Genomic DNA, 12,989 nt, shown 5'->3' on the forward strand with positions numbered 1-12,989 from the left:
CATGGATCTCCTGTTGGTTTGACTGACACGCAGGGTTGGGAGCATACACTGTGAATTATTAAACCTGTTACATAGTGTTGTTGAAATCACCACTATCCACTTCTAACATGATAAGGTGTTCTTATTTATTGACAATTGTAATTATGTATTAATATATTAAGGCAGTAATGGTTTGCTTATTTATATTCTCCATCCAGGAGTTAAATCAGTAAATAGCTAATTTCTGAAAGCCTCATTTGAATAATCAACCTTGGGCATACGGCATATGCATAGTGATCACAAGCACCTTCTACAACATCACTGTCTGCCAGTGCAGCACATGCTGCTGGGCTCGCAGGGAGGACATCTGTCTCCAGACTGCGCCGGCAGCTCTGCACATGCTCTGTTGCCACAGTGAAATCCCATTCACCCTCTGAGGCTTGTTTGTCTACAGGCAGCACTCTGCTGCTGATGCTGGGTGATCTGCAGCATCTTTCAGAGCTCGAAGGCAATTTGATTCTCTGAAGCTCAGACGTTTTTCACACAAGCTCCGTTAGGCTTCCAGAGATGTCATTTTAAGAGGGTCCATAACAAACAGAATATACCATTCCTGTTATGCCAGTGACAGTGACTTTGCCTTGACAACAACCTGCAGCCGTAAAACGAGTTTAATTCTCTGACAAGAAGATTGGCAACAGCTATCATTGCATATATTGTTTACTGTAATATACTACATTCTTCCCTGGAAACCCTGGAGATGGTATTTTTCTGGTCTGATTGTAAATAATGAGATAGTCCACTATGGATTTCAGTTCCTCATCAGTGTTTGATCAGCACAAAGGTAAGTCACTTACTACTTATTTCAAAATCCTCTGGTCCTCCCATGCATCCCATGCAAATGTACTAAGATTACCTGGCAGAATCAATGAATGACTGGAAATACAGGAAAACGTCAGGTCTGATGGAGACCAATGTTGGTTCCATATGAGGGACTTGCATCAGTTTTAGAGATGGGTATTTCTGCCTATTGCTACAGTTATTTTTAAAATAAAATTTCAGCAGAATAGTAATAGCATTTGATTTTTTTTTGCTCAGTTTTGAGAGATGTATATGTATATTATGTTGTGCATTTGCGCTTTTCTGGATATATAACAATTGCAACATTAGCAAGCAGAGCCAATTAAAATGGAGTGAAAATTTATGAAAAGCTGATTTTCACAGGTCTGTTAGTTTGGATATGTTGAAAGGAATAGATGCTGATGTGATTGACTTTTCTTCAGTAAATCTTAGCTATACTAGGTAACTATTGCCATATCTATGAATTTAAAATATCTTACAAAGCCCCAAAATGAAGATTTTAGGTTTTAGGTTCCTAAACATGTTTAGGAACATGTTTAGGTTGCTATGGAAAAAGCTAGGTTGCTTTTTTTTCCTCTTTCAAGTTAAATAGTTGAATTTCATGTCTTTAGTTGTCTACACCTGTCTTTAGTTGTCTACACCTGTCTTTACCTCTTACAATTAATCCACTATAAAGAGTGTAGTGGTATTCCTTTTATGCTCTCAAAGCAGGAAATAGTCATTGTTTGATTATCCCTGCTGCAACAGATTTCTCTTTAAGCCAGCTTGCAAAATAATTTGTGTGCAGTGGTGACAGCTTCCAGTGCACACCTGCAAAGTGTCCAAGCTGGTACAGCCAAGATGGCGCTAAAACAAATGTGCTGACTTTGCAAAAAGACAAAGGACAGGACTCAGTAAAGGGCAAGACACATGCTGCCGTATCTTTGGGCTTCTGTTTCCCACAAGTTGTACCTTTGTGCTTGGCCTGTGATCCATTGGCCTCATAGAGGGGAGGCGAGCAGCCTGCAGACCTGCGATGGTTTTGGTAGGCACCTGCCTGTGCCTGAAACCTTCGCCCATGCTTGAACACAGGCACTGCCACCACAGCTGCGACCGACAGCCTTCACTTACTTGGGTCCCTGGTCCCAAATCGCCTCCTGAAATGAAGCAATTGTCAGTTATCTTGTAGCTCACGTAGCAGGCCAGCTGGTCAAGCATCTGCTCCCTGCCCAAGCAGACTTATTTTCTCCCAGTGGACAGAGTTCGATTTATGTCCACAGGACAGAAAATGCTGCTAGCTGCAGATTCTCTGTTTGCCTCCCTTTCATCCCCAAGTAAATACACTCTATGTAAAGCATCAGGCTTATGTCTACCTTTCCTCACTGCTCCCACAACAGTCCCCAAAGCCTGAAGTAAGTCATGAGAGTACTGGTGTGTACCAGTCCAACAGACAACCCTCCCTGAGTGGCTGGAGAAGGACAAGGAGCCATCAAGCAAAAGTGAAGACAGTATAAAACTGTGACAAGACAAAAACACTACCAGCAAGGATAAAGGAGGAAGGGAAGTGTAAAAGGGGAAGGGGAATGTATATCGCAGAAATAGAGATGAGGTCACATGCAAAGGAAGGAAGGAATATTTTCCCTGCAAGGACATTGAGGCATCAGGCTAACGAAGCTTCTGCAGCTCCTAACAGCCATTCCCAGATTCTTCTTTTGCAGCCACTAAGAATATGCTCTATGCTGCATGCCCACCCTGCAGTGCTCAAACTGCGGAGGGAAGGGAGACACCCTGCACATTCAGTGTTGTTGGGATGGCCAAGAGGGAGCTGATGGAAGTAGAATAAGAAAGGAGGCTGGAAAACGGCCAGGACTGGGGAAAGAGTAGTGAAGAGAAGCCTCCAGATGGAAAAGGAAGCAGACAGCAATGTAGGAGACCATTGATGCAAACCACATTATCTAGCTAGAAGTCAATGAGCTGCAAGGTAGTATCTCCCAGAAGCTCCCTTTGCTCCTACTCTGCATCCATCCTCCATCCAGGCCACTCTCCAAACTGGCCCTGTCCCTATTCCCATCCAGCATCTTCTCTCAACTCCATGTCACAGTCCACACACAGCACTTCCCAGCAAGATAGTTCCTTCAGGATAACTTCACCATTCCCCACCTCCATCCCCACTGTAAGAACTGCTAGGTCATTAGATGATTTGTGATTTACCAGCTGTTTTCTCTGCTAGCTGTATGGGAGGTGGAAAGGGAGAAGAAGCAGGCAACACAATAAGGGGACACTGAACCCATTAGTCACCAGGCAAAGAAAGCTCTGTTCAAAGATTACACTACATGGTAGCTTTTCTCTAAATAGCATATTAATTCTTTTGTACTTTATTGCCCTAAGCAAGGAGAGGTTTGCAGCAAGGAGAGGGGGAATATTTTTCGTTGGTCCAATTCATTAAATTGGAAAAATACAGGCATGCTTTCAGATAGAGCAGATCAATATCTGCTGGTCCAATAAAATAATTCATCTTTCCCTACAAATCCTTAGTTCCTCCACCTGTCAGAAAACTATTCCCAACTACAGGTTACAAAAAGAGCATTTCAGGCTTGAAAACTATGTCTCTTTGTAACATTTGCTATTATATTGCTCTTTAATACCTTATATTACTTATAAATAGTAATAGCTGCAGTGATGTGGGACTTACAGAAGCCCAAGCAAGATCAGATCTACCTCCCTGCCTAATACTGCTTGGTGTCATTTAAATGTGTGCTGTACTTGGCTTCAGATGTTTACCATTTAAACAGAGAAGCTAGACAAAGGACTGGATTAATACATTTCTATCCAGGCACACAGAGAGATTATTATTTTGTTAAGTAGTCAATAAATCCATAATGTTAGAGAGCTAGTTATAATTTCCAAAATTTGCACTCATTCACCTCTGGCTGTCCCTCTACACTGATGTGCTCTTGCTGCCAGGCCAGGGAGATGCCTACGATTCGTGAAGCAGGTTATCAATGTACAGACTGAGAGGCAGGCACTTCCCAGTACTTCAGGTGTCAAATTGCTGGGAGAAGTAGCTGCTAATTACATCCAGTGGATGCAAAGCTTTGCTTCCAATGGTAAACCACTGCAAAGCGAGATTGCTATGGTACACTTTAGGCTTTGCCAGTTATTGTCTATAAATGCTATTATTGTCTATAAATGAGAACAGACAGCACCTTCTTGCTGAAATTAAATAAACTGTCTAATATTGTGTCCTGTGGATAAGCTGTAGGAAATCACAAGAATATGCTCATTCTGTCTTTATGTTGATTTATATTGATCTATTTTATATACCTCCTTTCAGACCAAAAGATTATTATTCTATATGGCAGAAATGATGTGTTTTGGAAACACTGCAGCTTATTTCAGGTAGATTGGCTTTTAACTTTCATTCTTTCAGAGCATTTAACCACAAAAGAAGATGTTATAAACCCATATGTCCTTTGGTTTTGCTTATTATGACTCTTCCAGATCTTTCTATGCCACTGTTGTACCAGCCTGCAGTTTTTCCCTACCCTTGCTCCACACACAGGCTGTTATTTGTACCTTCTGCCTTCCTGAAGCTGACTGACAGCTTCCTTTCACCAGAGGCAAGTAATTTTCCAAAATAAGATCTAAAACACATCTGAAACAGCCCCAGTGCTCCCTGGCATTTACAGACCTGCAGAACAACTTAACCCCCAGTTAAGCAACAGGGGGCCAGGCATTTGCCTGCTGGCAATCCCTTATCCCACCCATGGCCAGTGCCCAACCAGCAGCCGAGCTTCTCAGAAGGGTAAGCTTAGAGCCATAAGTGCTCGGCACCTCACTGCTGAGTTTGTCACACCGTCCACTCCCTAACCCACCCCTCTGCTGCCCAGGGAGGTGTCCGCAAAAAGAAGTGACCCATGAACATGCCAGCCAGACTTCTTCGTCTTGAGCAGTCTAAGCTGGAGGATGGTGAAGTAGAAGATACTGCGACACCTGCAGCCAAGCGCAGCTGGTGTAAATGATGTCATTAACCAACCCTCTTGGCATTTCTCATTCCCTGTCGCATGAAGCATTAGGAGATTGTGCATCTGTCTTTCTCCTTTCCCCCCACTCTGAGCCACCCATCCACACAGCTCATGTTAAAGTGATCCTGGCCCTTGAAATCAGGTCACCCTACAAAAATGGAATTAGTGGCAGATCGCATTATGTTGGATGCACAATATGGGCACTCCTCAAGCCCTCCTGGCCCAGTGTCTCCCACCAGCAGAGTATCAGCCTGGCCCACCTGCCTCTCCTCTCTCTGCTGGCTAGGGGGAAGCATGGGGGGGGATTAAGGGGGAAGTGTGAATCTTGGATGTGGCTTTCTGCCTCTGAATCTTAACAGGAAGAGAGACCATGTTCTGGGGTGCAAGCACAGGAAAGCTCATTCGCTCATTCGCTCATTCAAAGTTTTGCTTCCTCTCCTAGTCCTGGAAGGCAATTGGTCTGGGGAAAGCAGATTCAGCCCAGCATAAGTCAAGGCTGATGCTTATATGATAGGCAAGGAAGTACTTAGGTTTTAGTTAATATAAAAAAGGGCAGAGGGAGTCAATGACCCACATGTAGATGTGCATCCATGTTCTGATCTTCCTGCCCTCTGGGTAAGCAATTGCTCTGCTCATGAGATGGAGAATTTCCTTTTCCAGCTAGATTGCTCTACTTCTGACTCAGAACAGAAAAATTTAACAGCACTTCCAATGCTAAACAACCAAAAATACAAAATCTACATGTGCAAAGCATAAAATGAGGTGAGGGTCCCTTTGATCCCCTAGATATCTCAATATACCTAACAATTTCTTTGCCTCCCAGCAATATCTTAACCATTCCATTCCCATACAATGACAATGACAGATTGTTGCGAGAGCTGCTGTATCAGAGCTCATGACCGGTATCTCCTGAGTACCTGCAGAGCAGAACTGACCAAGAAAGAGCAATGCAAGCTTGAAATCTCTGCCTTGCCTCTTGGCCTCCCACCCAGCCTCTAGTACATCCCTCTTCATGTAATCCTCAGTTCAGACATGAACTTGCTTTGAACCCATCTCTGCTGAGTTTATCTATTGTGAGAGCAGTTTGCAGATTTGGCATGATATAGATATCTGATTAATGGGCCCTGTGATAAATCCAGTTCTTTTTTCACGTACTGGTCACTGATGATGACCCCCAAGATGTAATGGCTCTTAGTCGTCCCTGATCCAAGCAGCCTGAACAGCCCACATGTCAAAGCATCTGTGCCAAATGACCAGTTCTCTGAGTGACACACTCCTTGCTATAATAGATGACAAGTTAACGATTTTAGTTTACAAATTTTATCAAATGTGTAATTTAAAAGACTAATTAGAACAAAAAAGAAATGTAATTCACTTCAGCTGAGTAGTGAAGGAACAGAAATCTGAGTATTCATGAAGAGATTTAGTGACTGGTGAGTAGATTTGATATCAGCTTTCTAATTTTCCCAAGCCTACAATCACAGCTCCAGATCTGACAAACTAACCTTTCCCAGGGTGCGAATTGATTCTGTCTCCATGGTAGCCAAGTTTTAAAGCAGAGAATGATGACTGTGTCCTGGGGAGAGAAGGTCATAAACGTGGAATTATGCTGGATTGTAAATCATAGTGTGGAACTAATGCAAATTCAGCTATGACACCATGTGATCATAAATATGAATAGTGCAGCAAATACTTAAAGATTATCTTTAAAGAACTTTTATCATTCAAAAAACTAAAGAAAAATTCTTGATATAATTTACATCATTGTATTAATAGTATTATTATTATATTTAATGATTTTTTACTCTTTTCAAACTCTCTTCAAAATATTGTTTTTCACTGCACAGCTTGCTTACTTATACTATCTCTAAATGACATAAGGAAAAATCACCAGTCACCCAGTTTGTCTTTCCTTTGATTAACTCTCTAGTGTGATTTTGGCATCACTTTTAACTTTCCTCTGTTAACAAGGTGAGGCATGGCTGGGCAAATCTTATACTCTCTAACTCTGAGCCTCAGCTGCACTAATGGGCTTTAAAGTGACAAAGCTTACTATAGCTATATTTCTTTTTGAGTTAAGGGAGCTCAGAAACACCTGTTTTGTAAATTAAAGATGAGACTGTAACTGACCTATATTACATATTTAAACATTTTACCACGACATCAGATTTGAGCCTACACAAAAAATCAACTCTGTTGACTCATGGAGTTAATACTCAGTTTGAAGCCAGAGGTGTAGATGTGCATAAGCAGTCTGGAAGAAAGGAAGTTGCAAGCAAGAAGATAAACTGTGAAAACAGAAAAAGGATCTCACTCATTTCTCTACTAACAAAAATCTGAACATTGTTGTAGAACAGCTTCTGAAAGGCAGGCTCAAGCAGATTTCTTTCCATTGTAAGGGCCTCATATACTAAATAATCGTGTTTAAAATTCACTAGATAGGAGGTCATAAAAATAATGCATCTTCTGTTATTGCAGTAAGAGATAAAGGATAATAAAGGAATCACCCTGCTCCACATAGGTTATATCTCTATGACTCAGAATAGAAAAAAGATTGTAAAGGAGGTTCAGAATCCTGACCAAGAAAGTATAACTGAAGCTTGACAATTAATCATTTTGACTTCCAAGAAATGTTTCTAAATTATAAAATGCCATATAAAAGCAAGAAATAGATATACAAGTGTATTTAGTAAGGAAAGAGCATAATGAGCAACATTAACATATAGAAATTGTCATTGGTTGCTGAGTGCCCAGTAGAGCTCCTACAAAAACCAGAAACATCTTTCTGCCATAAATTAATCATGTTCAATTAACGATGTGTTTCAGTGCTTCTAGAACTGCTTCACTGTGTGGCTTAGATCAAGCTATTGGGCTTTTCCAGACATTTCCTTTTTGTCTGCTTCATAACGGCGTTAGGGGCCTACAAAAGTAATCAGATGCCTTTGTCCTCTCTGTGAGTCTAGCCCATAATAGCCATATATGTGTTTTGAATACTGGATTTGAATATATAATATAAGCACATATGAAACATAGCACTAGAAACTTAATTCTGAAAAAATGAATCCTTTTTTTATTGAGATCTGTTCATAATCTCACCAAAAATCAATGACGACATTTATTTCATGCATATCCCTGTATGTAACTATGCCTTTCTGTCATTTGCTTTTTCTCTTTTATAGAATGCTTTCCTCTTTCTAAGGGACCAATGCAAATACAATATAGGCACAGATTGCCTGGGGGAATCAGGGAACTGAACGTGGCTGTGCCTCCCCATTTTAGACTCGGTCTGCGTCTATCCTTTGCACAAGATCTCATAATTTCTGCTCTGCTTTCTGTTTCAGATTTTCCCTGAAAACTCCTCTGGATCTGAGGAATAAGGTGGTTTTATAGCAACATTTAGGTCTAAGATATATCACTAAGAAGGCGATTTTTTCTTTTAGCAGCTTTAGCTGTTACTAATTCTTGGGTTTATTTGCCCATAGGTTTTGCTCAGCCATCACTACTACACAACGTACAGAAGTGTGCCCTCACAGTCCACTAATAACAGTTCTGTTGATGATTACCACTGCTTTCTGTGAAAAATATATTTGAAGAAAGTAGAGTGCTTTCTTTAGACAACTTTTGGCTGATTTTATGAAAGGAGTATGGCTCACTGCTTAGTGTACAGCATTTAGTGGAAAGAACTTAAGGTTGAATAAAATCCAGTGCAGGAGTGAGAAACTTCATCCAGCAGCTTGACTAGCCAGGGCCATAAAATCAGACTCTAATATTAATTAGCATTTTGGAAACAGAAACAAAACCTTCCAAAAGCTGATCAAAATTGAAATGCCACGTTTTTGTGTTTGAAGCTCATTGCTAGTTACTATAATGGCCCATATAAATGCTTTAGTGTAAAATAATTAATACAATGTTTACAGTGATGAGATTCCAGTAGAGTTTTATATTATTAGTTTCACTCTATCCATTTAAGTAAAGTTTCAGAGAAACCAGAATTATACTCTTTCCTGTAAAATCACAAAAAAATATGCTTTAGTGCAATTTTTTTCCTTCCATTTTAAGTTAACATTTAATAGTGCAAAGCATTGCAACACAGAGAAATAACACTTTACTTTTGGGTAGTGCCTCATAACAGATGATCACATTGTGGTTTTACAGATTTTCACATCTCTCAACATCATGGAGCTTACTGGATTGGCTTCTGTAGATCACTTGCACCATTGGAGTATAAAAAACGACCTATAAGATGAGAGAATTTCCTTGCTCCAGAGAATTAGCCACTAATAGAAAACTGGTAATGCTTCTTTGCTCAGGGATCCACTTTCTTTCCTCAAGATAGCTCACTAGAAAGTACATTAATATGTATTTCAGTTGACCAACCATCCCCACTGGACATAGGTTATCTCTGGTGTAAATAAGCTTTTTTTGCAATACCCTATTCTGTAAGTGCCAAAGAAAATAAACCTTTCCTGGGTTCCAACCAGCAGTTCACCTTTCCTTTTTACAGGTATTACTAGCACTCAGAACTGCCAGAAGTTTGTTTCTCTGAGAAGAGAATTCCTCTGATTGCCTTAGAGGAAGGAAGTAAAAAATCTCAGTCTTTTGACAGATGAAAGGATAAAACAGACACTGAAAATACTTCTGTTTTTATATTTTCCTATCTCATAAAAATGTAGCCATTAATATTATGAGTTAGTTCTTTTTTTGTTTCTCAATTCACGCTCAACTAACGATAGTATGATTTCTTATAAGGGGTTGAATCTTTCAAGAGGTTTTTTTATATCACTCTCATTGTCTATGCTGGGCAGTTTTTGGAAGAATTTAGTGGCAAAGAACAAGTTTCAGATGACTAATGAAAAGTACAATGCTATTTGGAGACACATTTTTCCACCTCAAATTACACAGCTGTAGAAACTCAGTGAAATACATATCATTACTTTTACTGTTAATCATTTGTACCTGATCCCTGCCTACTCACAGACATACTTCTCCCTGTAGGTGATGCAGCAGAAGAGATTGACTTGACTGTGGTTTACCAAGCAGCAGCTAACGGTGATGTGAACACTCTAACTGCAGTGATTCGAGAAGATCCTTCCATCCTGGAATGCTGCGACAGCGAGGGTAAATGAGGGCTGAGCTTGTTCTCAGGGGATTAATTGCTTCAGATTGCAATTAAATTGTAATCCTTTCCCATTTTTATCCTGTTTTGCATGTTCAGCAAATTATATATAATAGCAGAAAGTGGAAAATCTGTGTTACTCTTTGGAACATCCATTGGAAATACACACTTTGGAAACTTCTTTCCCCCTGTAATTATCACAGAATCAGTAAGGTTGGAAGGGACCTCTGGAGACCATGTAATCCAAACTCCCTGCTCAAACAGGGTCACCTAGAGCATGTTAGACAGGATCGCATCCAGATGGGTTTTGAGTATCTCCAGAGAGGCAGACTTTGCAGTGTCTCTGGACAACCTGTTCCAGTGCTTGAATTAGATGAAAAAATTATATGATGTTTTATTCAGGTACAAGATGATTTGATATAATCAGACAGTACTTTACCATGAACCTATGTTACCTTCTTCAAGGGGATATTGCTGTCATTTCAGGGAAGGAAGAAGAATCTTTTTTATCAAAGCCATACATTCTGGACATCACTAGAGCAAAGAGTTCCAGTTATTTGCACTTCAAATGTGTGTGCACACATACAAACAGATTTGAAAGAATTTGCCATGTAATTGTCTGCCAAAGAGATGACTGCACATGTGTAATGAACTAGATGATCTCTTTTATCAGTGAAACTGCATTCCTCTTCCTTTTGTACTCAGGTTACCATGTATCATGCTATCACAAAGTGCTATGCATCTGCTGAGTTTTTTATGCATCTATTCCCCAAGTAATTAGAAACACAGATCTCTGAAAGCTTCACTCAGGAAATACTTTGTTTATTCACGAGTGTTTTCATTGCAGCTTCTTTTTACAGGATCCATATGAACACTTCATATTCTAATCTTCACCAACTTTAGCCAAGTTACTAATTTTTCCTGCACCTAATTCTGACATCCTAACTGTTATGCTCACAATGTATTTGTCAGTGGAGAAAACGAGCACCCAGTCAAGCTGATACCTTTGCAGTCTTCCAAATCTTTAATGGGAATTCTTCTTTAAAAGAATTTGTTGCCTACATAAAACATCATCTCAAATGTACACTCCTTTGCATGGCACAGGGACCTCTTTTGAATACAGAGAGACACAGTATGAAGCTGGGGTTTGAGAAATATATCCACACATTTGGCTCCTATTCAGTTTGAATAATATCCGCCTCTAAAATGGTATACAAAGCCTACAGTTCATGTTGGGAGCCTATCAACAGAAAAATAATTTTCCCTCCAAAAGCAGAGTTTATAAGATGAGGCTTTTGCTAAAGAAGTCATCCTCTTTTTAAAATCAATGGTCATCTAGTTGGCATAGGAGTTATTTCGTGTCTGCAAAAAAAATGAGTACAGCTGTTGGACAGTTGTCAGAAAAATGGTTTGTTAATTTACCGGTACAAAACTTAGCAAATAAGAAAGTATCTTTATATTGTGCCTTTGACAAACAAAGATTGTAAGAGAACATCTGACTTTCTTCCCCAGGTTGCACACCTTTGATGCATGCTGTGTCAGGACGCCAGGTCGATACAGTGAAGCTTCTATTGAAGATGGGAGCAAATATTAATACTCAAGATGCGTGTGGACGTACCAGTTTATCTCTGGCAACTTATCTGGTACAAAGACTTGGGCAAAGAGCATGGAAAGATAGATGAAGGGAAGAAATATGTAGAGCAAAAAGCATTGCTGTTCATACTACAGCAGGAAAAAAAGTACAAAACACGATTCCAGACAACAGTGAAATATTAACCTCTGCTATAGCTCAAGGCACTGAGTAACAATTGTAAGAAAATGATCAGGACTCCCTTCAGAGTGTCCTTCCTCCTGCGGGTTGTACAAATCAGTGCAGGGTATGGGGATCTTACTAGACCCAGGGGCCTCTGTGTGGTTTCAGGAAAGCCACTGGCTTCCTACACACTGGAAAAGGATTTTAAGTCCTCTCTTGTCTTCTAGTATGCAGACTGATTTTCCCCCTCCCACTTTCAGCATCAGATTTTTTTTTCCTCCAAGAAGGCCATTCCTATCCCAGCTTCTGGAGGACCATGCTTTCCTCCATGCCACATAAGCCAGGGCATTACTTTTCCTTTCACTCTAGCACCGGACTTTGGCTGACCAGGTCAAGAGCTTAAGTTCAAGTTGCTGCAGGTGCCAGTACAGATATTCAGATCATAAGTGATCGAGTCCCCTGATCAATCTACATGCCAGTAACAACAGGGGAAGAGATCTCACTGCAGACTTTGGGAAGGGAGATGTGATGCTCTCAGTCTGATGCACACAGAGATGGTCCTCTTCTCCTTAGTCTTCTAGTCCTCAGTGGAAGTCATCTGGCACTCAGTGACAGGATGGGATCAGGTTAGCAGGGAAAAGGGGTTGACCACGGCCTTAGCTGGAAAGAAGGGAGGAAGGAATGCTTACCCATGATGCATGATGTGAGTTATTGCTAGATAATCACCATTAAATGGTGATTAAATGGTCATTTAAATGGATGAAGTGGTAGCCTAATTAAATCACATCCCTTACATCTAGTTTCTTCCTGCATATTCAGGACAAAAACAATGCTTCAGCTCAGCCAGGAGACATAAGTGTAATAAGTGTAGAAGACAGCAAAACAGGCAGTCTCACACAGTAATGTATAATAGCAAAACAGGCAGTCTTTCAGTAATGCTACATTGGTGTTAAGGAGTTTTATTTCTGGTTTTCAGTAACAAAAGCAGCATGCCCCACTTACTTGAAAACAAACATTTCCTTTGCCAGATATTTTCAAAAAAATCCCCAAATCAGCATCATGCTCCTTTTTCCCTTCCTCTTCTCCCAGAGGGGAAAAAATATTCTCTGGAAAAAAAGAAATGACTGGAAAAGATTTTAGCCACCCAGGCCTCAAAGTTTCCATTTCTGTTTTTATGATGGATATAATCTGAGGTCTAGAGAGCATTTGGCTGTGATGTCTGTCTAGAGAACTGAATTCAGCAGGATTCCATATTCACAGTTGCATGCAGAATTAAATC

At 40.3% G+C, this 12,989-nt stretch overlaps 1 protein-coding gene across 1 annotated transcript in view; it reads left to right on the forward strand.

The window, feature by feature from the left end:
- Positions 1-780: 780 nt before the first annotated feature.
- Positions 781-12,989, forward strand: part of ANKRD55 (ankyrin repeat domain 55) — a 49,314-nt gene continuing 37,105 nt past the window's right edge. Inside the window, exons 1-3 of the mRNA XM_062599904.1 lie at positions 781-820; positions 9,819-9,959; positions 11,470-11,600. Of these exons, the coding sequence (XP_062455888.1) occupies positions 781-820; positions 9,819-9,959; positions 11,470-11,600 (312 nt within the window). The remainder of the gene's footprint in view (positions 821-9,818; positions 9,960-11,469; positions 11,601-12,989) is intronic.

This window comes from Rhea pennata, chromosome Z (assembly GCF_028389875.1).
Source record: "Rhea pennata isolate bPtePen1 chromosome Z, bPtePen1.pri, whole genome shotgun sequence".
Classification (NCBI taxonomy): Eukaryota; Metazoa; Chordata; class Aves; order Rheiformes; family Rheidae; genus Rhea; species Rhea pennata.